General features: G+C 34.7%; 2 protein-coding genes across 7 annotated transcripts in view; one reads left to right on the top strand and one right to left on the bottom strand.

Annotated features, from left to right (window-relative positions):
• The window catches only part of LOC145259796 (calcium-transporting ATPase type 2C member 1-like), a 204,110-nt gene extending 196,034 nt beyond the window's left edge, over positions 1-8,076 (top strand). For all 6 annotated transcript variants that reach the window (XM_080117561.1, XM_080117562.1, XM_080117564.1 and 3 more), the window contains 4 exons: positions 679-826; positions 4,074-4,169; positions 5,595-5,736; positions 7,740-8,076. In XM_080117561.1, the coding sequence (XP_079973687.1) occupies positions 679-826; positions 4,074-4,169; positions 5,595-5,736; positions 7,740-7,876 (523 nt within the window). In that variant the 3' untranslated portion in view covers positions 7,877-8,076. The remainder of the gene's footprint in view (positions 1-678; positions 827-4,073; positions 4,170-5,594; positions 5,737-7,739) is intronic.
• The window catches only part of LOC145259795 (rotatin-like), a 149,247-nt gene continuing 132,492 nt past the window's right edge, over positions 7,967-24,721 (bottom strand). Inside the window, exons 43-48 of the mRNA XM_080117560.1 lie at positions 24,220-24,346; positions 19,916-20,130; positions 12,224-12,383; positions 10,672-10,797; positions 9,512-9,615; positions 7,967-8,320 (exon numbers count right to left, since the gene is read on the bottom strand). Of these exons, the coding sequence (XP_079973686.1) occupies positions 8,177-8,320; positions 9,512-9,615; positions 10,672-10,797; positions 12,224-12,383; positions 19,916-20,130; positions 24,220-24,346 (876 nt within the window). The 3' untranslated portion in view covers positions 7,967-8,176. The remainder of the gene's footprint in view (positions 8,321-9,511; positions 9,616-10,671; positions 10,798-12,223; positions 12,384-19,915; positions 20,131-24,219; positions 24,347-24,721) is intronic.

Raw genomic sequence — 24,721 nt, 5'->3', positions numbered from 1 at the left:
TGTACTATGTAATTGTACTAGATAAATACCCGTCCCAAGAAGGGTGAAGTTAATTTCTCTGTAGGCAATGCATGACAAGGCGAACGCAGGTATGGCACTGCACATGCACAACCATACCAAAAGTAAGGCTCTTACTCACTTGTAAATGTGTAGACGTTCGGGCCATAAAACGTGGTGACTGTCTGAGTCAAGCAGATCCCATTTGTTTATTTTGGTGTTTACTGCCGTTGTGGAAGTAGAGGATGATGAAACAGAAAAATCTAACACATTCCACTTTTATGGCACACTTATCTCAAGCACTCCCATTAATCTTTGCTGGTTATAACGTTTTTTTTTTTTTCACTGTTAATTAAAAGTTATTAAAATATTCAGTTCACAAGCAATAAATTAGTTTAGAATTAATAAAAAAAATAGTGCTTGTTTTTATCAATAAAAAAAATAGTGCTTGTTTTTATCAATAAAAAAAATAGTGCTTGTTTTTATCAATAAAAGTGGAAAGAAATTCAAATTTAATCAACTTATTTTTTTGTTTTTAATGAAATTGATTTCATTCTTCAGTGGAATGTCATTAATAACTTGGAAAATTTAACTTGGTCACATGAAAATTGGTACCCCCCCACACACACACACACAAAATGGTTGCTGACAATTAAGTTTTTTTTATTTTTTTCATTCCAGTTTGGGAGTCGAACCAGTTGATCCTGATGTTATCCGACAGCCTCCTCGCAAAGTCCGCGATACAATAATCACGAAAAGTTTACTTATTTATATTTTATTGTCTGTTTTCATCATTGTCTCAGGAACATTGTGGGTTTTCTGGAGAGAGGTGAGCAAGAAAAATAGTTTTCCTTTTTTTTTTTTTTTATATAAACTTGTGGAATATATAACAATTTTATATAAAAACAGTTTTATTTTTTATATATATTTATAAACTTGTGGAATATTTTATGAATTTTCCACAAAAAAGAAAAAAACATGCTGATGAGCTGCATTAACATGTTTCACCGTTACTGCAGTTCATCAGCATGCTGATTATGAAAGCATTAAAACCCTTGAACATGTCATTAAAAATATGATGACATTGCTTCTGTAAGGGAGGAAACTCCTAAATGCTCATCATCATCATGCAAAGAAGCAAAAAGGAACACCTGGAAAAACTTTGTATCAAAAAAGTATGAGAGATGGTAAGAAAAATATCTGGGAAAAACAATAAAGACCCAATCAAACACTTTACTTGCAATAACATAAAAATTACTGACAAAGAAAATATTGCAAACAAACTAGCTGAACAATTCTCCATAAACTCCTCATCAAAAAAACAATCAAAGAAATTCCAAACCCTAAAACAGAACGAAGAAAAGAACAGAATTAACTTCAAATCAAAAAAACGAAGAACATTACAACCAACCATTCAACAGAACAGAACAGAACTAAAAGAGGCAATCCAAAAATCTCATGATACAGCAGTAGGCCCTGACAAAATCCAATATCAATTTCTAAAAAACCTACCAAAACCATCTCTCAACTACCTTCTACAAAAATATACGACATATGGCTGAACTATAACATCTCGAAAAACTAGAAAGAAGTCATAGTAATTCCAATACCTAAACCAAAAAGAGACCATTCAGATGCAACAAATTACCGACCCATTGCCCTCACCAACTGCTTATGCAAGACCTTCAAAAGGATGGTCAATGAAAGACTAACATGGTATCTTGAAAGCCAAAACCTGATAACAGAATATCAATCAGGCTTCAGAAAAAATAGAAGCCCCATCGACCACCTAATCAGATTAGAAACATTCATCAGAGAAGCTTTTGCCAGAAAAGAATACCTAATAACAATCTTTTTCGACGTAGAAAAAGCATATGACACTACTTGGGAATATGGCATTAAAAAAGACCTATATGAACTTGGATTTAGGGTCAGAATGCCAGAATTCATTTGCAATCCCTTAAATAATAGACACTTCAAAGTAAGACTAGGCAACACACTCTCAGCCCAAAAAGAACAAGAAATGGGGGTACCTCAGGGTAGTATCTTATCCGTCACCCTTTTCAACATAAAAATAAATAAAATCATTGAAAACATAAACCCTGGTACTAACTGTGCCCTATACGTGGACGACTTACTCATCTGCTACCGATCAAAATACATGACCACAGCTGAACGAAAAATTCTCAAAAGAAAAAACAAAATGCGTCCATTTTTGTAAACTCAAAAGAACTCACCATGATCCCATCCTAAAACTGGATAACAATATCATCCCTGTCGTAGAACAACACAAGTACCTGGGCTTAATATACAACAGGAAACTGACCTTCATACCTCACATAAAAAAGCTAAAAACAAAATGTCACAAGGCCATTAAACTGATCAAAGTCCTAGCCCACACTGACTGGGGCGCTGAAAAAAATCACACTACTTGAACTATACCGTTCCTTAATAAGATCCAAGCTGGATTATGGATGCTTCATATATGGGGCGAGCAGAGAATCATATATAAAAGAACTAAACACAATACACCACCAAGGCTTAAGACTGGCTCTCGGAACCTTCATCACTTCACCACTTCACCAGTGGAAAGCCTATACACCAAGTCTAACGAACCTCCACTGACACTTACACGGAAAAAACTAGCCCTTCAATACTGCTTAAAACTCTCATGTCCATCAAACCCTGCAAACAATTGTGTTTTCAACCCACAACACACAAACTCCTTCAATGGGAGAGAAAATATTATTAAACCATACAGCCTACATATAAAAGACCTTCTTACAGAAGCCCAAATAGATGCCACAGAAATCCATGTTTCCCTCAAACCAAAATCTCCACCTTGGCTAATTAAACAGCCATCGGTAAATTTAAAACTCAAGAATGTAACAAAATCTTCTAAATCCAACACACATCCCCTAACTTATACAAATAACTTCAATAATATATTAGAACAATATCAAAACTGGGCACACATCTACACAGATGGCTCCAAAGAACTAAACAAAGCTGGAAGTGCAGGCATATCTAACAACATTATACTACAACATCGTCTCCCAGGCAACTGCTCAATTTTTAGTGCTGAATCAACAGCCATAGACCTAGCTTTAGACATCATCCAAAAACCTAAGTCAAACAAATACTTAATATTATCTGATTCACTTTCAGTCTTAACGTCATTAAATAACAAAAACTTGAACAACCCCTTAATCATAAACCTCCTGGAAAGAATCACCTCCCTTTCCGAAAACACTGACATCATATTCTGTTGGATTCCCAGCCACATAGGACTCAAAGGCAACGAAAAAGCTGATACAGCAGCCAAAAAATCTTTAAAAATGAATATCAGCAATACAAAAGTACCTCACACTGATTACAAACCACTAATCAACAAATACATCACTTCCAAGTGGCAGGAGTCATGGAATGCCTGCAAATTTTAAAAAATGTTATGGTAGGTAAGTAGGAAGGATCAAACCCGGAATCATGAGTAAAAGTAGGAAAATAAAGTGTGAAAAAAAAACATCTGCAACATTAACAGTTCGGCCACCAAGAAAAGTCCATTCCAGTTGTTTAGGAAAAAAAAAAAAAAAAAAAAAAAAACGACTACGGTAGGTTGGCGCGAACGTGAAAATATAATGTGAATTGTCCAGCACGCTAACCACTACGCCACAGAGCACTGCAGCTTAGTTTAGTGATTTTAAATAACTTCACATGAAAGAACTACGAAGCCAAACCAGTGTTCTCTTCTCAACTGTTCCTTGTGAACGATCCCCAAACGGTGTTAAGTGGTGGCAGGGGGAGGAGGAATTTATTAGAGAGAAAATATTTTACCACTTCCATTGATCTTAACCGATTTTGGCCGTGACTTCTCAGCAGAAAAAGTATAGAAATCTAAGATTATCGAGGAATTTGAGAAATAATAAGCCTATAACACACCTCAGATATTGTTCTGCCGTTTGTGCATATTATATTTGCATGAAATATCTTGATTTTTAATCCTATTAAGGTCAAAATCAGACGGGGAAAAAAATGAGTTCATTTTATTTATATAGAGATTTATTTTTTTTTTGCAGTTGAGTGACAACAAGATAACTCCGAGAGACACAACAATGACCTTCACCTGTTTTGTTTTTTTCGACATGTTCAATGCCCTCAGTTGTCGGTCACAGGTGAGAGCCTTTTCTTTCTTTTTTTCCTTTTCTTTTTTTTCCTTTTCCTTTTCTTTTTTTTTCCTTTTCCTTTTCTTTTTTTTCCTTTTCTTTTTTTTCCTTTTCTTTCCTTTTCTTTTTTTCCTTTTTTTTCCTTTCCTTTTTTTCCTTTCCTTTTCTTTTTTTTTCCTTTTTTTTTCTTTTCTTTTTTTTCCTTTTCTTTTTCCTTTTTTTTCCTTTTCTTTTTTTTCCTTTTCTTTTTTTCCTTTTCCTTTTCTTTTTTTTCCTTTTCTTTTTTTTTCCTTTTCTTTTTTTTTTTCCTTTTCTTTTTTTTTTCCTTTTCTTTTCCTTTTTTTCTTCCTTTTCTTTTTCCTTAAGGGGACTTTTTAACTAGAAGAGAAACAGATGGATAGCATACTAGAACATCATCCACGTATGCCACAAGCAATCGACCACAGAAGTGAAACTTTTCTGTTAGTTACAGGGTGACCTAAATTAAATGCCACCCATGCAGAAAAATCGTAAATAAAATTCACAACACTTTCCGTAGTCCCACCATGGAAATAAACTCTCGTCTATTGCTTGACTCGTCCACCAATTTTTAAGGACGAAAATTGTTATTTAATAATAAGCATATCTGAATACAATGTGCAAAATTGTTGATAACTCTGGCGCCTCCTCTGATTTGCATCTATGGGTCATTTCCATTCCAAACTAGTGTAAAGATTTTTTTTTTTTTGTTAAGCTTATCTTTGAGATAAAAACTGCAGATAAAAATCTGGAGGGGAGGGGTAAGGTTTGGTGAGTGTGAAGTGTCCCCGCATGTTGTTTAATGGCAAAAAAACAAATGAGTGAAACTTTGTAGACAATTTACAAACATGGACAGAGAGCGTCAACATGGAAACAGTCTGCTGCCAGGTTTAGAAATTTCAGGTATTTTGTTGTTGGTTACTCACGTCCATGAAACACAGAAAAAAAAAAAGCTGATTTTTTTTTTTTTTTTTTTTTTTTTTGAGAAAGAGCCAAATTGCTAGAGCTTTGTCCTTATTTTTTCTTTTCCTGTTTTTAGTTTATTTCTATTTCCAAGTTTTCCCTTGCTTTATTTCCTTTTCCCCTCTGTTAGAAAATGTTAATTTTGCCATACTTCAACCGATTCATGCATAGGGACGAAGTAAAAACTTGTTTCTTCCTGTTTCTTTTAAAACATATCTATCGATATTGAGTATGAAAAAAAAATCGAAGGAACATTAACACTCTCTGTTAAATCATCACCACCTCCAAAAAATTTCTACGTTTTTAGGCGACTATGAGTGAACTCCTTGGGCTCCTTAACTTGAGAAATGGGAAGGGGTTGTATAGCCCCCCACTATGTAAAAAAAAAAAAATTTTTTATAAATGTTTTCGCTGTTGACTACTCAAGTTCTTGATTTGTTTTGTTCGTTTCAGACCAAATCCATATTCCAGATAGGATTTTTCACCAATCGTATGTTCATGATAGCCGTGGGGGGTTCCCTTATCGGTCAGCTGTTGGTCATCTACTTCCCTCCTCTGCAAGCCGTGTTCCAAACAGAAGCATTACACATTAATGGTGCGTACCAAAAAACTTTTCTTTCTTTTTTTGATTAATAAGTTAAAACTTTATCGTATGAGACACGTAACCAGCAAAAATAGGTATCCACACCAAAAATTAAGTTATTGAGTAGAATTTTAATTAAAAATAAAAACAAGTTTGGGTGAAGAAAAAGACAAAGGGATATAAGTCAGTCTGTCATTTTTAAACAAATAATAATGAATGGCAGATCAGCGAAATATGAAAACTAATTTTTCGTTTTTAATTAAAATTTCGACTTGATAATTTTGTATTATTCAAACTACTGGTTTTATCTTGAGTATTTTGAATATTATTCACACAATGTAACCTTTGACCTTTAGATGCATTTTCTTCAACTCGAGTTGGGTTGGCGGGGGGTCTGCATGGAATTTTGAACAGAATCTTATTTAATCTACAGAATAGCTTGCTCTCGTTCTGACAGCCATAACCAGATAGAAGTTTTAAGAAGTTCACAAGTGTATTCTTAGTATCATCTGCATTTAAAATTGAAGTTTCAATCCTAAGAATGTTTTTTACAACTGTATTTGTTGCATGTCCTTGCGAACAATTCTAATGAATTTTAGGAACCGTAAACCTATATTCATATTGTGTAACTTGATAATTTTTGGTTAGATTTATTTTTGACTGAATATGTAAGCACATGAAAGAACTTTTACTTGGAATGTGATTTCTACTTGCACCCAACACTATAGAAAGTGAGTTTAACACATTTTTGGGTAAATGCTGGAAAGCTTTCTACTATGTCCCTGTTGTATAAATACCTCAATAGAATGTGCTCTGATGAACTCTTAGCACTTGCCCCCCCCTTCCCTCCAACGTGCAAAATCCCACCCCTTCATTGTTGAGGTACCTAGATGCTGAAAAGCCTTCTATGGAAATAGTTTCCTCCCTCAAACTGTTAGACTCTGCAGGAAACAGGAAAGGGAATTCCAGACTAAACAGGCAACTCTCTATTCAACTCCACACAATCCCGAATAGTAGCACCTTATTTCCAGTGGGGGGAAATAGTTGTGTGTACAATTCAATCAACGGTTATATGAATGGTTTGTGAATTTCAATATTATTGAGATTGGGTTTGTTGTTTGTTAATTATTCCGTTAAATTGTTTGCTCAACTCCAATCTGGCTATAAAACTGTTCAGTCCCATTGTAATCAGACCTGAATTTATTTTTTTATTGGTAAACAAAATTCCACTGTCAAATCACAGAATAGGAAAAATTAAAAAAAAAAAAAAAAAATAAATAAATTAATAAAACTGAATAAATTACAAGATCATTTTGATTCTCCTTTGTAGCAAAATTGAAAAACTGAATTTCAATTGCAACCAATGGTATCTTAATTGTCATGTCACAGTAATCAAAAAAAAAATTATGGAAAAAGGTAAATTAATTATTAATGAAAACAGTTTTCGAAGACAACTAGCGAAAGTTGAGTTTTGCTAAATTGGCCTAAGATTTTCAAATATTACATAAAAATATTTATCTCCCTTTTGTAACAATTAGAATTTTTTTTTTTTTTTTTTCCACCTTGTCATTTTTCATAATTTTTGGATATGTGACAGGACACTTAAGTAGATACCATTGGTTTCACTCGAAATTCAATATTTCACTTTTTTGATTTCGCTACAATAATGAAGAACCGTTGATTGAATAAATTCAAAAATTCCAAAACAGAATCATAAAGAAAAATCCTTAATCGATTTTTATTTATTATGATTCCTTGTTTGAATTTTTGAATTTATTCAATTGTTCAAATTATAAGATAATATTTATCTTTGGAATTAGTTTTACAGTTAATTTATGATAAAGTTATCCCTCCCCTCCCTCCAAGATATCTGAAATAAGTTTTTTTTTACCAAAAACAAAAAAAATAAAAAAAACAGTAAAATAACTAGTGTGTTGAAACTAACTACACTTGATTTTTTTTTTTTTCTCTATTCATTAATCGATTTTTTTTTTTTTTTTTTTTTTTTTTTTCAGATTTTATTTTTCTCATTGGTTTAACATCATCTGTTTTTGTGGTGTCCGAGGCCAGAAAGCTTATATGTGCATTTTGGGAAAAAAAGAAAAGACAAGAAAAAGAAAAAAATATATATTTTGCTGATAATATTGTATAGCACATTTTTTTTTTTTTTCTAATTTTTGTATATATATTTATATATACACAAAAATTCTTGTATATATATAAATATATATATATATACAAAAATCTTTGTATATATATTTATATACACACACACACACACACACGCAACAGTATGGATGGATTTTGCAAAGTTCTCTGATGGGATTAAAATTAATGTCTCTTACGCGAGAATGATTTTATTTTATTTTTTTTTTGTATTCTTTGTTTTTTTTGTGTGCTGCGAACGCATTTTTTTTTAATTTTTATTTTATTTTTTTTTTTTACCGGATTGTCATTCACAGATGCATTCAATAATATTTTGAACGTCTCGTTGGCACCGGATGGTTGCATTTGAGTTTTGGACCAGACCCGACAGATAATGCATTGTCTCTTGGAGGTTGGGCAACATGTTGGCATTCTTCAATATTACTTTCGCCTGTGAAATGAAATTAAATGGATTAAAAGACTTTTTCTTTTTTTTTTTTGATGAGGATGGATTCTTCGGAGTACTGTTCTCATCTTTATTTTCACGCTACGGTCGCTGTAACTTCTAGCCTTCAAGTGTATATTGCTAAACTGAAGAATAATTTTTTTTTTAATCTTCAAGTGTATATTGCTAAACTGAAGAATAATTTTTTTTATGGGGCAGCATGTTCTCATTCCGTCTAGAAGTCTGAGATTGTGAAAATAATGCTCAAAATAAGAACAGTAGTCTGAAGAATCCAAAAAATAATTTTTTTTTTTTTTTTTGCCGTCGCTGTTCTATTTTTTCAGCTGTTTAAATGAATCTGTAAACTTTTTTGGTGTGAGATCTAGAGAATATGGTGGGCAATGCATGATTTAATGTTGGTCTAGACGAAAGAGCAGAAAAAAATTATCTTTTCTTTTTCGGAGTTACTTTTATGTTTTAGGGATATTTCGAAATTTTACACTTTAACAATAATTTGAATTGTTCTCTTTGTAAATATTATTCTTACAATGTTTTGGCGAATAACTTCTGAACGGGGGTTGGGTAGAAGTAATTCACGATTGTATATCAACCAAAATGTTGTGAGAAGTTTGAATAATGCAAATTATCTAAAAAAAAAAAAAAAATTTTTTTTTTCAAAACTTCAAGAATTTTTTGTCTAAATCCACTTGTATGTCAGATTTTTCTCTTTTTCTGCCGTGTTAAGTCTGTTTTTATCGTTCACACAAATTATGTGTCACTCACCTTATTCTCTGAACCTTGCCCCAACAGATTACCATTAGAAGCAAGTTTCATGAAGATTCGCTTCAAGACAAGTTCATGGATATGACATGCAACGTTACAAAAGAAGTGACATTCTAAATCTTTGTACGTTTCAGAAAATGAAACTTTTTTTTTTTTTTTTAAATCTAAACTAATTCAAACCACTTTTAACAGCTGAAGGTGTTTATGTTTTGGGTTTATCCAATATTGGAACGGACTTCTTAAAGAAAGAATAATACGGAATTCTGTCTTCATGACAAGGATGAAAAAAAATTTCTGAAATATTTTTTTGAGTGCATGTAAATTTCATAAATAAAAGAAAAAAACTGAGCGCGTATATATATATATATATTTTTTTTTTTATCAAATGTGTTTTTAAAAAAATTTCTTTTTTACCTTTTGATTGTTGTAGACGAGCGCCCAAAGTGAAGAAGCAGCCACCATTTTCAGGTTTTCAGATTCGCTTCCCAGACACAAAAGTAGAATCGGTATTAATTTGTCTGCAAAAGAAAGAAACAAAAATTTTTTTTTTTTTTTATAGAAAATTTTTTTAAAATAGAAAAATAGTTTAATTCCAATGTCAAGTGAATTCTCCAAACCAAAAGAATCTGTACAAAAATGATTGATTTTATCCTTTATTAATAACTAGGGGGGGGGGGAAGTTGGGTGGCATCTTATCGTATTATTAAAAGAGAGAAAAAAAAAATATAGTGGGTGCGCATGAGTTAAGAATTTTAACATAGAAGAAATAGAAAATATTATTGAAAGAAAAAATGTCACATAGTGAGCACGAACTTGCAAAAGTAAGGTTCGCAAGCAATCGAGCAAACCAAGACATCACCAATGTTATCACGTTGCAAATTTATCTTTTTACAAAAAGCTTTTAGTGGACATACACACACAGATGGCCGAGATTTATACGATAGAATTCCTAAAAAATGAAACTTGTCATTTGTATGAATCAAAAGAATTAATTTTAATGAAACACTAAACTCCTTATAGATAACTAGCATGGTTATGTGGTGTTGCCCGGAAGCATGAGCACTAAAAGTCTATGTAACATTTTTCTGGTAACAAAAAAATCATTGATGAATTACTATATAAAAGAAATAAATATACATATACCATGCAGCCAGTTTAAAACAGCTTCGCCTTTTTGATTATCTATATATATATATATATATATATAAAAGTGAAAATGTGTGTATGTATGTGTGCTCGCTTTTTGTGTATGTTTGTAAAAGGCTTTTTCGCTGCACTTTTCGGTCGGCTCATCCCTTCTTAAAACTTTTTATATAACGTCTAAATGATAATATATATGAGTTACGAACGGGGGTTGCCTGTCTATTTAATTTGCCCAACTTTCACGCGTTATCTTTTTCCAGATTTTTAGAGTGTCCCGTGTATCTTTCGCTGTTTTTTTTTTTTTTTTTTAATTCGAGCCTTCTTTTTTTTATCTACCCCCCCCCCCATACACACAGGGTTCCTTTTACTGAATTGAAAGAGAAAGTTTTAATCAAAAAACATAAAAATAAAGCCACAGCAGCAAAACTCACTGTAAGCCAACAATTTGTTTTTGTTGGAAGAATGGCAACAGAGGTTCCTTAGAACAAGCAGACCTTTTTCCTGATGAACCACAGAACTGCTGCGAGACGAAAACTCCAAAAGTAATTCCACAGAATCTAGAAAGGAATACAAGAGAGAAAACAATGATTATCGATTAAGAGAAAATGAAGCATTTTTTTTTGTGTCCAAGTGTTTGTGCATTGTAATATTATTGAATATGAATGTGTTAAAAATGGAATTTTACAAAATAAGGTTAGATTAAACAAAAAAGTGGAAAATTCCATAATATATATATTATTCCTTAATTGGAATTTATTTTTTGAGATGAGCGAGCATTATATGTTAATTTTATTTTATTTCGGACTATTAGTCTCATCTTTATTAGTTGTTGTTTTCTTTTTATCTTTTTATTGGTTCACAACGTTTCGGCCAACTTCCTCTGGCCTTCGTCAGGTGGTAACCGCGACGGATAGGAACTTCGAATCTCCTAACTGCCCGTGGCGCAGTTGATAGAAATGTTGAATCTCTACGGTTCCAGACGAACATTGTCTGAAGATAGCAGTTTCAATCCCACCCAAAGCGTGCCAGAGGTAATTGGTCAAAAATGTGGTGAGACGACAACAACTACGGATGGCAGTGATGGCTGAGAATGCAGTTAGGAGATTCGAAGTTCCTATCCGTCGCGGTTACCACCTGACGAAGGCCAGAGGAAGTTGGCCGAAACGTTGTGAACCAATAAAAAGATAAAAAAAAAAAAACAACTAATAAAGATGAGACTAATAGTCCGAAATAAAATAAAATTAAATTCCATAATAATGAAATCATTGCTCAGGTGCATACTAAGAATACTTTTTGGCATCAGAAAATAAGCACAATGTTTCTGATTCCAATTAATCATCCAAACACGTGTAACGTGGCCGTTATATTTAAACCGCTTAGAACCAGACATATTCCGATACTGCCAGCAGAACAAACACAGAAAGACAAAAAATATGACCCAGCATTTTTTTTTTTTTTTTTTTTTTAGGTCAATACAAAAAGTATTTATTCCAGTAATTTTCAACAATGCACTTTAATGTTTCAAAATATCACTTACGTGTTGTACATATCTGTTAAGATGCCCTTTCATGCACATTTTTTTTTGGGGTCATCTGCCTTCCCCGCTTTATTGACACTTTCTCTCTCACCATATACAAGTCAAAAGATGTCCAATCGCTTCCTCTGCTCAATCACGTGCTATCCATTTTTCTGCATTTTTTCCTCCTCTTTCCCATGACCTCAGCATGTGCACACTTGCTTAATTTGCATATGTGCTAAGACTGCTGCTAATATTTTTTTGATAGCAGCAGCAGCAGCCATAGGATAGCTGACTGATTTACTCACACGCACACGATATGCACTATGTTAATAAGAGTGCACCACTTTTGTTACACGCTAAAAGGTAAATGCTACACATATTAGACGACCCGTCCACCATTCTGAAATTTGAAATCTCATTTTCCTAGCTAAACACATCTGAAGAATTGCCACACTTTGTTTTACCTTTAATTTTCAAAATCATTTGCTGCCCTTCCATGGAAAAGGAAAGTATCGTAAGAAGTTCCAGCCAGAGCAATTCCATCGCCATTTCATGATTATGGAATTGCCTTTTATTGGTTTGCTTTTTTTGATTTAGTTGGGAAAATTCCTGCAAGAAATTCACCTGCAATTCAAAAGAAAAAAAACGAAATAAGAGAATGATCTCGTTAAAAAAAGGGTTGCAGACAACAAAGAACGAAAGAAAAAATAGACAATGATTATCAATTAACGTCACAAACAATATTTATTTCCGAGAAAAAAAAAAAGATACTTGTTCAGAATAATAACGAAAACCAAAAAATGAAATTTCAACTAAAAGAAATGCTATCTACTTTATTCTCATGTCGAAATTAGTAACATATCCAAAAATTAAGAAAAATGATAAAGTATAAAATTGAGTAAAATTGGTTTAAAAAAAAAAAAAAAAAAAAAAAAAAAAATCGCAAGTTTTACTTTACTTCCAAACTATGAGTTACTCCCCTTGTGTAGGTTACATTTAAAAATAATAATGGCAGATCGTTGAATTGTGAAAGTGAATCTTTTCTATAATAATGCGGTAATATGTTACTAATTTCGACATGACAATTAAATAGATAACATTGCTTTTAGTTGAAATCCAATTTTTCTGAATTTTGTTTTTATTCGAAACTAACACCGAAAAAGTCTTGGGAATAAGTCAGTAAACAATTAAATGAATTTTTCATGTGGACATGGTAAGTGCTCGACTGAACTTCAATTTATTGCCCCCCCCCAAAAAAAAACTTTCAAAACAAACACTCGTTTAACTACAACTGCCAGCAATTTTTATCACTCTCTATCAGTGCCCAAAACGAAATGAAAAATCTATGAGCAAAGTGTATTTCTTACAACTGTCCGTCTGTGAAACACAATATTGTGGGGCTGTTTCCCAGCTGACTATAACCTGGTCATTTTCAAATCTGATGATAAATACGTTCTTTCGTAAATAATTAAAACACCACCCAATTTCCACCATTACTGATCATCAGTGTTGTCTTACCTGACACTTTTTAGCCTTGAGTGGCCTCAGGGCCTTTGTTGCAATATTTTGAGGTATAATGGGGTATATATTTAATTGCCGCCCACATCGGCAATATTTGGCACAAGGCCTAGAAAGTGGGATACCCGCAGGCTCCCCTAAAGGAGGGGCATTCCTGCAATTTTAAAAATTGCCTGAGTAACCCCGTCAGCATTCTCCGGTCGGGGCGCCTCAGGCAGCAAGCAACACCGGAAAGCCCGGTGGCAAGGCCTGGGAGGGTGGACCTCCTAGGTATTACCCAGGCGGTGTACCTCAGTCCAACAGGTGCTGGGCCGGTTCCCAGCCCCTCACCTGTTGGGCTGAGTGTCAAGTGACGAATCCTTGACTTGTACTACCCTGTCTCCATGCAGCCGAAGCCGCTGGAGACATCCCATCATCCAGGAGGATAATGGGGTATGATCCCACACAGTCGGACGATTCTATTTATAAACGATGCTGCTAAGAACTGACGAATCAAATTAATTCATGTTCTGCTACCAACCAATCAGAAACCAGAATTGCTTCATAAATATTAAACCTTTTCTGGAGCAATTTCACATGTTCTTTTCCATCTCAACACTGTAAGAATATTTTGTTCTGTGGAACTGTCTACTACAAACAAGTCACCTCCCAGGACTTGTGTGTAACAGCGAACCATCTGAAACTGTTCTGAAACTCAAAATGGCTTACACTACTAGAGGTTATGGGCTCAGTGTGCGTCTTTATTTCGATGGATCCGAATCAAAATTCGAATTGTGGCAAGTTAAATTTCTATGATATCTACAAATCCAAAAGCTACACAAAGTACTACAAACACAACCTGAAAACAGAAACGACCCCAAATTCACTGAAAAGAACGCAACTGTCTTTGCAGAATTAATACAGTGTTTAGATGACCGAAGTCTATCACTGGTAATGAGAGAAGCTCTGGACGACGGCTGCAAAGCATTAAACATATTGAGAGAGCATTATTTATCGAAAGGAAAACCCAAAATTATTTCTTTATACACTGAACTGACCTCTCTAAAACAAATGGAAGCCGAAACTATTGCTGATTATATTATAAGAGCCAAGACAACTGCAAATTCTTTAAAAATGTGTGGTGAAGTTATGAGTGACAGTCTGTTAATTTTCATGGTCCTTAAGGGATTACGGAGTGATTTTAAGCTATTTACCACCGTGATAACCCAGAAAGAAAAACCCATGACTTTTAGCAAATTCAAGGCAGCACTCAGAAGTTACGAAGAAACTGAAAAAATGATCACAGAAAAAAACGAATCCACAAATATGAAATTTAAAAATACACACATAAAAACACCAAAATCGAATTATACCCATGCCAGGAATAAAAAACGCAACTTTGCCAAAAGCAAGTTTTTTCTTAAGAAAAGTACAAAAATTATTTGCTATAATTGTGGACGACCTAATCACAAGAGTTTCCAATGTAGATACAGGACTCAAAATGGCGACTACATTAAAAATGTAGAGAGCTCTGTTAGCGAACATACATTTTTATTTTCGTGTACATTTGATGCTTCAACAAACAATAATAATTTTCTTGTCGATTGTGGGGCCACGGCACATGTGATTACAAAGGAATCTGATTTTATCAATTTTGATCCCAACTTTAAGCCACAAAATCATTTTGTAGAACTAGCTGACGGGAGTAGAGTCAATGATATCGTTTTGAAAAGAGGCAATGCGAAAATCTCGCTAAAGAACAATAAAGGTGAACTATGTTTCTGTATTCTAGAAAACGCTCTTCTAATCCCAAAATTTAAACAAAATATATTTTCTGTACAAGCTGCCTCAAAACAAGGTGCAAATATAAACTTTAGCCCCAATAAATCAAAACTGGTATACCCGAATGGAACTGTATTCGACATTAAAGAAAATGGAAGACTATATTATTTAAATAGCATAGTCCCATCAAAAACCGCCTGCCATGATCTACAGACATGGCATAAAATTCTTGGACACTGCAATATTCCTGATATCAAAAAGTTGCCGACTGTAATTGATGAAATGCAAATACAAACATCAAAAACCTTCAACTGCAACGTCTGTACGCAAGGGAAAATGACAAACTATCAAAACAAGATACCAGACAAAAAGGCCAAAAAAATCCTATCAATGGTACATTGTGACTTGAACGGTTCCGTAGAACCGATGGCCAGAGAACATTATAGATATGTGTTGAATTTCATAGATGACTATTCAGGTTTAATAATGGTTTACTTTTTAAAGAATAAATCTGATACCCTGCTAGCAACTAAGAAATATCTAGCCGACATGGCCCCTTACGGTGAAATCAAGTGTATTCGCTTTGACAACGGTACGGAATTCACCAATAAAGACTTTGAACTTTTACTAATTAACCATCATATCAGGCATGAAACATCAGCTCCTAGATCGCCACACCAAAACGGGACTGCTGAACGTGCGTGGCGGACACTTTTTGAAATGGCAAGATGCCTACTCATTGAATCTAAACTCCCTAAAGACATCTGGATGTATGCACTTATGGCGGCAGCCTATATACGCAACAGGTGCTTTAACAAAACACTATCTAAAACTCCATATGAATCTTTCTGCGGTAAAAAAACAAATTTAAGCAGAATGCATATATTTGGTTCAACTTGCTCCGCATATATAGAGAAAAAGAGTAAATTGAATATTAAAGCCGACAGAGGTATATTTCTTAGATAAAAACAGTCCAGCCAATTTAATATTTTTTTCCGAAAAAAATAAAATAACAAGAATCCGGTGTGTAAAATTCACAGACACGTTTAATTTTACAGACGAAAACCCGTCATATGAAGAAGATAAAATTATATTACCTCAAATAATTAAAACAAACGAAAACGACGGAGATGAGTGTCCATGATGATGATGATGATAAAGTCGAAAGATATCCCAAAAGAAATAGAAGACGACCCGATTTTTTTGTGGTCGACAATATAAATAAATATAAATCGACTATTGCTATTCAATGGAAAATGTGCCAAAAAGCTTCAACGAAGCAATTAATTCAGAACATTGTGCTGAATGGAAAATTGCCATGAAAAAAGAAATAGATGCCTTAACCGAAAATGATACCTATACGGATACAAACAGAGCTAAACAAGTCCTACGTTATTTAAAAGGAACTAAAGAACAGAAGTTAGTATTTAGAAAATCAAGAAATCCCCTAAAATTAGAAAATTTTTCAGATTCAGACTGGGCAAACGACGAAGATCGCAAGAGTGTATCTGGATATTATTTCAGACTCTCAGAAAATGGGCCTATTATTTCATGGAAATCTAAAAAGCAACAGATTGTATCTCTCTATACGTGTGAAACAGAATTTATCGTGATCACACACACGACCCAGGAAGCACTCTACCTTAAAAATATCCTAAAGACTATTTTAGAGCCAGAATTAATTACAAGCCCCGTAGTAATTAATTGTGATAATCAAGCCAGTATAGTCTTAGCACAGAACATGATAATCAACCAAAGATCTAAGCATATAGATATAAAATACCATTTCATAAAAAACGAGAAAAAAAAGGAATCCATTATTTTGAATTACATATCATCAGAACAAAATATCGCTGATGTATTTACGAAACCCGCAACAAGGATAAAGCTACGTTTTTTCTCAAAACTTGTTGGTGAATTCGACTGAATAATTTTTTTTTTTTTTTTCACTGCCCTGTATGTATATAGATTTCTATATATATAAAATACAGACTAGCAAAGTTCCACTTATGAGAAGGCTCTTACTTTTTTGCATGAATATCAGCGGAAAACCCTAGGGGTAATGCTCAGAGTATATAGATTTCTATATATCAAGAAAAAAAAAAAAAAATAGTCCTGGACAAGACGTTAAACTGTATCCATTTTATCTGTATTAACACTTTAATCTACTAATGTGTAACTAATACTTTTGCTTAAAAAACAAAAAAAAACTCTTTGTAATTTTCCTTTTTGACATTTGAACACAATTAAAAATGGCGTCTTTTTAAATGCTAAAATTCTAAGATCCAAATGATTTCTAATTTTTGTTATGTCTAAGTGAATATAAAAATATATATTTATTTTTGAGCAGAACAAACACAAGGGACTTCCCCATTATAAAAAATAGGGAGGATGTTGCAATATTTTGAGGTATAATGGGGTATGATCCCACACAGTCGGACGATTCTATTTATAAACGATGCTGCTAAGAACTGACGAATCAAATTAATTCACGTTCTGCTACCAACCAATCAGAAACCAGAATTGCTTCATAAATATTAAACCTTTTCTGGAGCAATTTCACATGTTCTTTTCCATCTCGGCACGGTAAGAATATTTTGTTCTGTGGAACTGTCTACTACAAACAAGTCACCTCCCAGGACTTGTGTGTAACAGCGAACCATCTGAAACTCAAAATGGCTTACACTTCTAGAGCCTTGATAGGCAGTAACTCATTAAAAAAAAAAAAAAAAAAAAAAAAAAAAAACAGCAATTTTTTTTTTTCCTCCTTTGTCAGAAACATTGCTAAACAGCAAAAATGGAGGCGGAGATGAAAAGACACTGAAAATAAACTCAACGACCGCACAATTGTTAATTGTTCACACCTTTACCACCAAACTATGATTTCCAGTCGCCTTTCAAAAAAAACCTGTATAGGAAATTTTTCTTACTCTTATGCCTGGTATTCAAAGTACAGGTCTGTGCATGGTTCAACAAGTGAATGAGGCATCTGTTCACGTTCATGTATCAGTTGCACGCTAACTTTCATCACGTGGGAGTTTCATGATTAAAAAATTCATTCATTGCATAAAAAAAAATTCTGGCGGTAAAGAATTACGTGGTTATCGCAACTGGATTGTTCATAAAATTTTAAGTTGCTTGATTTTGGTATAGGGCTTTTTTTTATTTGCAACCGCAGACAAAGATATATATATATATATATATATATATATATATATTATCGATATTTAAAAATTTCTGTTGTCGTTATTTTATTTGGCATTTGCTTCTAAAATCGTATTCTTTCTTTCTGCAATGAACGTTACTCTCCATTACTAGATGACATGATAAACTGAATCGACAACTATACTTTTATTGTATATTGATTCTCATCAAATGACCAAAATCCGACAACATTCAGAATGGTAAGGATCAAGGATAAGTGGAGTAATTTAGTGAAAGTAGTGGACCTTCCCCTGTGATACTATTAGTATTTCCCCCTCAAGTGTTGAGAAGTGCAAAAAAGAAAGAGAAAAAGTATGACAAAAGAAAGGGGAAATAAGGTTTATCGGCAGAACAATGGAGAGTAAGTTGTTTAACACAAGCGTAGCTGAACAGGCTTGTCAATCAAGATGTGGCAAACAAAAGACCGGGCATAAAAGTTCAATATATTTAAAGCCAGTTCGTGGGCAGTTTTAGGTGTGACCATGAATTTTGTGACAGGAATGGTTTACAAACAATCTTGGATTTGTGAGAGTTGATGACAGTCGAAGGTGGACCGAGGCTTGGAGGAAATAGGGAAATGAACTGATCATCCGATTTGACAGTAGATATAGATGTGGATGATAGCATGTAGAGTTTTGATAGTCGCACGCGCACGCACACACAGAGTACAACTGATATTTACAGAATTGTGAAATCAAGGAGGAAGATGAAAAAAAAGAAATCCATGGGACACAATGTTGGAGTTGGCGGTGATGTTGTTAAGCAAGAGAATCATGTGGTCTTATCACAACCGTCGACATCTTGGTATAGCAGACATAGTAAAATGTTGATATTAGTGGTGGGACGATTAATCGGAATCAGAAAAATCGGAATTTTTGGGGGTATCAGAATTGGTATTGGAAATGCCTATTTTCCAATGCCAAAACGATTCTTTTGTCTTTTTTTTTTTTGATTTTGTTTAAACCAAAATCTTCTACTTCTGGTAATAATGATAAAATAATAAGTATTTATTGATTTCAAATTACCAGTAAAACTAAAATCGATAGATTATCCTTCACAAGTATAGTTTGACGTTTAGGAAAATATCTGCATATTTAACATTTTTTTTTTTTTTTAACGAAAATCGAAGGAAATAACAATTTTATAGTTAAATAATTAGATTTTTAAAGAATTGGAATTGGTAATTGTATCGGAACCAGGAAAAATATTGGAATCATCCATTCACTAATTGATATACTCCTAAATATCTCAATTTAAACAAGCCAAGCATGTGGGGTCCTACTCCACAAGTGAAAAATTTACTTTCACCATGACTAATGTTTGTGCAAAATTTCCAAAAAATTCAAGTGCAAACAGATGAACGATTTTGGGGCAATTTTACCCCTTTAATGCCCCCCAGGAGATCAACCAGAATTATCTCAGAAAATCTGTTCTGGCAAAAATTTACTTTCACCATGACTAATGTTTGTGCAAAATTAAAAAAAAAAAAAAATTCAAGAAGTGGTTATTGAGAAAAGTGTGAACAAATGAACGGGAGTGAATTACTATGTCCAATCCCTCTGTCGGAAGACCAAAAATTTACTGGTCAAATGTAGTGAATGACAAACTATTAAATTGACACACCGTTCATCAGTGACGTTAGAAATTGTTAAAATGTGAAAATGAGTACAAACCTTCCATAAAATATTTCGGCATTCTCCGGAAACCATCAAGTTGGAAAGAAGATCGAAAACTTGTTTGACTAAAATAAAATTCTCTCGGTTATTTTTTGCTGCAACCAATTTTACCAAATTATGGACTAACGAATTGTTGCTCAATTGGTTGCGGCTAGGCAGAGCATTGCTGATGCCAGGGGTCACCGGATGGGTATAAGCCAAGGAAGCAGATGCTACAAAACAAAAAGGAAAAAAAGCAATAAATAATCAGTAAAAAGAACCAATAAATGATAAGCAGTTATTTGAAGGTTCTTGTCCAGAATTCCACCTACATTAAAAACAATTACGCTTGGCCTTTTGGCCAAGATCACAGTGTAGTATCTGTTCCGGCAGATACTGCACTTGAGATAATTTGTACCAGTCAATGGAGGGGAAACCCTCTATACTGGGACAATTATTATTTTTGGTAACCAGAGTGACCTCTTTTAGGGGAGCTGGTTTTTACCTCACATTAAAAACGGCCTTGTGCCTAATTTGCTCAGTGGGGGAGCAAATAAATACCATCTGTTCCGGCAGATGCTGCAAGCTATGACTAGCTATGACTAGCAAAGACCAGATGTGGGGGCAACCCCACATGCCTGACCATTAACCAGCTCCCATTTCCCACCTCTCGGGAGCTGGTCCCCTTTTTCCCTTCCCCCTCCCTTCACTCCTCACATTAAAAATCGGCCTTGTGCCTAATTTGCTCGGTGGGGGAGCAAATAAATACCATCTGTTCCGACAGATACTGCAAGCTATGACTAGCAAAGACCAGATGTGGGGGCAACCCCACATGCCTGACCATTAACCAGCTCCCATTTCCCACCTCTCGGGAGCTGGTCCCCTTTTTCCCTTCCCCCTTCCTTCACTCCTCACATTAAAAATCGGCCTTGTGCCTAATTTGCTCGGTGGGGGAGCAAATAAATACCATCTGTTCCGGCAGATGCTGCACTTAAGATAATTTGTACCAGTCAATGGAGGGGAAACCCTCTATACTGGGACAATTATTATTTTTGGTAACCAGAGTGCCCCCTTTTTGCCTACTTTTAGGGGAGCTGGTTTTTACCTCACATTAAAAATGGCCTTGTGCCTAATTTGCTCAGTGGGGGAGCAAATAAACACCATCTGTTCCGGCAGATACGACTAGCTAGGACTAGCTATGACTAGCAAAGACCATATGTGGGGGCAACCCCACATGCCTGACCATTAACCAGCTCCCATTTCCCACCTCTCGGGAGCTGGTCCCCTTTTTCCCTTCCCCCTCCCTTCACTCCTCACATTAAAAATCGGCCTTGTGCCTAATTTGCTCGGTGGGGGAGCAAATAAATACCATCTGTTCTTCAGATGCTGCACTTCTATTTCTTGTTCTCTTTCGGTGGAGGAGAAATCCTTCACGACTGAGACAATTTTTATTTTTGTACCTTTTCTCCACGTTAAAAAACGACCCTGGTGTCTAACTCTGTCCCGTGGGGAGGCATAGTAAATAGGTACATTAAAAACAAAAATAAAGGAAAAATATGATGTACATACCAATGACAAAACAAAAATAGCATATTCCAAAAATCATATAAATTGATCAAGTAGTTTTATTTTTATAAAGAAAATCATTTTTAAGTGATTAATGGAAATTTATAGGCATTACAACATAAATCTTGCAAGTTTGAATTGTTGCTGGGTTATCTCCCTTCGTTTCTGGAGATTGTTTTCAAAATGGCGTTGCAAGATGGTCACTCCTCGGTTACTCATAAAATTTGATTTTCTTGTTTGAAAACAAAATTTTTTATCAATTTATGTGATTTTTGGAAGATATTTTCATTTTGTCAAGGGTACATATATCACACACATTTTTGTTTTTTAATATGGGGAGGGGGAAATTCTGGACAAGAACTAATTTGAATTTATTGGGTGACTATTGTTCCATCGTAAGACGGCAGCAATTTGTCACGAATATTCGTGATTGTGTCATCACGCACAAATCTAATTCAAGTCGACAAAAACTTCTTCAATGTTTGCGTATGGTATATATTACAAGAAAATTTCAGACACAAATATTTTAAATTTATTTGGAGTTTATATTGTTTTTTATAGAAATCGCACCAGACAAGGCATGACGCCATTTAATGTAACGAACTACAAAACAAAAATGAATACTACTTCCAGGTTAAAAACTTGCCAATTGTTAGATGGAAGACATTCAGACCCAGAAAACAGCAATTCTTCCCTCTTTGTCAGAAACATCACTCATGCAATATGAGGATTAAAGAACAAAATAAGGAAAACAAGAATTACGTGGTTATCGAAAGTAAAGCCAAGGTCCATTTTCTCCTCACTTTCAGCTGAAACGCGAGAATAACATGAAAACCGAATAATCCAACTTATACAAATTATCCTCATCTGAAAAAATTCTGAAACACAACTTAATATTTCTTATATACAGGGTGGAATGATGAAATTGTCGCCCTAGAAAAGACAACATGATTCCATTTCCGTTTGATGAAAAATGGCTTTCTTTTTTTTGTTGCAGACCATCTACTAGTTGGCCAGTTGTGTACAAATCCCAAGAGCAATAGGAGGCTTTTATCATGTCTGAAAGTGACACAGTGTTTAATGAGCGAAATCGGAGATGCGCCACTGTATAACTCATGCTCTCTACCGATCCAAGTTATGGCAATAAGACCATTGGCATCACCCTCCAAAAGCATCGCTGGATTGCCACGAATAACAGGGACGTGCCCAAAGTGATAAAAACAAAGTTTCCAGCAACAGTTATGATCTTTGGTGAGGTTTCAAGTGAACACCACATCATGCCACCTCACATCTTCAAAGTCAACACCAAAGTGTACCTGAATGTGCTGAAGAGTGTGGTGATCCCCTGGTGCAATCAGGTGGCTGCTGGCTAACCCTAAATGTGACAGCAGGACATGACGTCAGCTCAGAAGTTTCATGTATGTACTCTCAATAAAAGTGGCCATACGAAAAAAGTTTCAAAACTTATTGAAGGCACCACATACTTTGATGCAATGTGCTCTGATGAAATTGCCCTTGTACGCCTTTGACATACATACACCTAACAAACTTGTCTAGCAGCAAAATCCCACCCATTCACTGTTGATGTTCCTAGATGCCGGAAAGCCTTCTACTCTAATAGTTTCTTCCCTTGGACTACTAGACTTTAGAATTCCCTCCCTGTTTCTTGCTTCCCTGACTGTACTAACTTGCAGAAGTTTAAATGTAATGTGAACAGACATCTCGCTGTTCAACTCCTTGCATAATTCTCTATAAACACGATCCCGAATAGTAACCATTTACGGTCCAAGTGGAAACATCTTTGGGTTGAACACGAGTAAAAGAATAATGGAATCATTGTGTAAGTGCTTCAAAAGTGTATGTGTCGTACATTTTTTTTTTTACATGGAAGTCACCACTTATCAAGGCCCAGAAGCCACTCGGGGATAAGGATTATTGCGTGTACAGTAATCAATGGGACAATATCGTAGTAATCGTTAGTAATAGAGATGTGATAAAGTGTCTTACTTTAGGGGGCGGTTTATCAGGAATTTGTTTATGCTGGACTTGAAGACATCCAAGTTGTAGTCAGATGAGAAACAGGCAAACGAAAGACTTCTACAAGCGTGCACTTCTAAGAAAGAAGTTTTGTTCATGAAATCTACGTATTGATTTAGGCACAGATAAAGAGTGGGGAAAATTATTAACAGTGGTTTCAGCTAGACGGGTGTTTTTCGTGAAAGATTGGCGAGGGGGGACCAGAGATTGGAGCTCAGACAAGCACTTCCCATGGAAATAACGATAAAAAAACTAAAATTAAACTGAAGATGATGATGATGAGGAGGTTGGTTGGTTGGTTGGTTGTCTTTGTTTTACGGCATATCAACCCTTTTCGGGTTATTTAATGCCGAATCCAAAGATTTTGAAGAAAAGATTTTTTTAATAGAATATATTTGTTGTTTTCACGTCGATTTCTATTTAACCCATAGTTGGAACCCTAACAGGTACTACCACTCCGGGTCAGAGTGGACCTGGGAGCAATGGTAATTAAAGGGTGGCTCCACACTCCCCAAAGCCCACAAACTGGGGCCTCACCACTGGATATAGTTTAAGGTCATATCCAGGACCCCCATTGAGGGACTTTTACCCTCTGCAGGAGGGCAGTCGGCGTATTCTAATGCCCCACCGACAGGGCCATGATGAGGAGGAGGAGGAGGACAGGGAGCATGATGATGATGTAGAAGAAGATTTAAAATAAAACAGAAACAATTCAAGACCTTTTGGGAAATGTGCCGTATACGTGGTCAACAATTGGAGGATGGAATACAGCAGTGTTTTCTCTGTCAAACCCCAATTCCAGATGAGGTGACACAGCTGGGCCAAAGAGCTCCCATATAGGGCCAACTGAAAAGAGATTGAAAAAAAAAAAATAGATTTTTTTAATTTAAGGTATGAGAAAAGATAAAATGTGAAAGAAATTATATCAGACATTCACAACGAGAACTCGTCTTCTACCACCACTGCAAAAAAAAAAAAAGAACAAAAAACTTTAATTTCTCCTTTCATATGCTCAACATTATAAAGAATTTCAATGCATAGAGTTTCTTTTTAACATCTCCATATGTATGGAACTTGTTATCACAGGATTGTCTCTCTGCAAGCTACAATAAACCATTCTATTTAATTATTTAAATTTGTGATTTTCAATCCTTTCATAATCTTCATCATTCAATGAATAGTTTATCTCATTTTTTCCCTTGGCACCAAAACCAACAGAGT

Source organism: Euprymna scolopes, chromosome 35 (genome assembly GCF_053919585.1).
Source record: "Euprymna scolopes isolate OS-2025 chromosome 35, ASM5391958v1, whole genome shotgun sequence".
In the NCBI taxonomy this organism is placed as follows: Eukaryota; Metazoa; Mollusca; class Cephalopoda; order Sepiida; family Sepiolidae; genus Euprymna; species Euprymna scolopes.
Note: the sequence above shows the minus strand (reverse complement) of the source record. Positions and strands in the feature narration are given on the sequence as shown.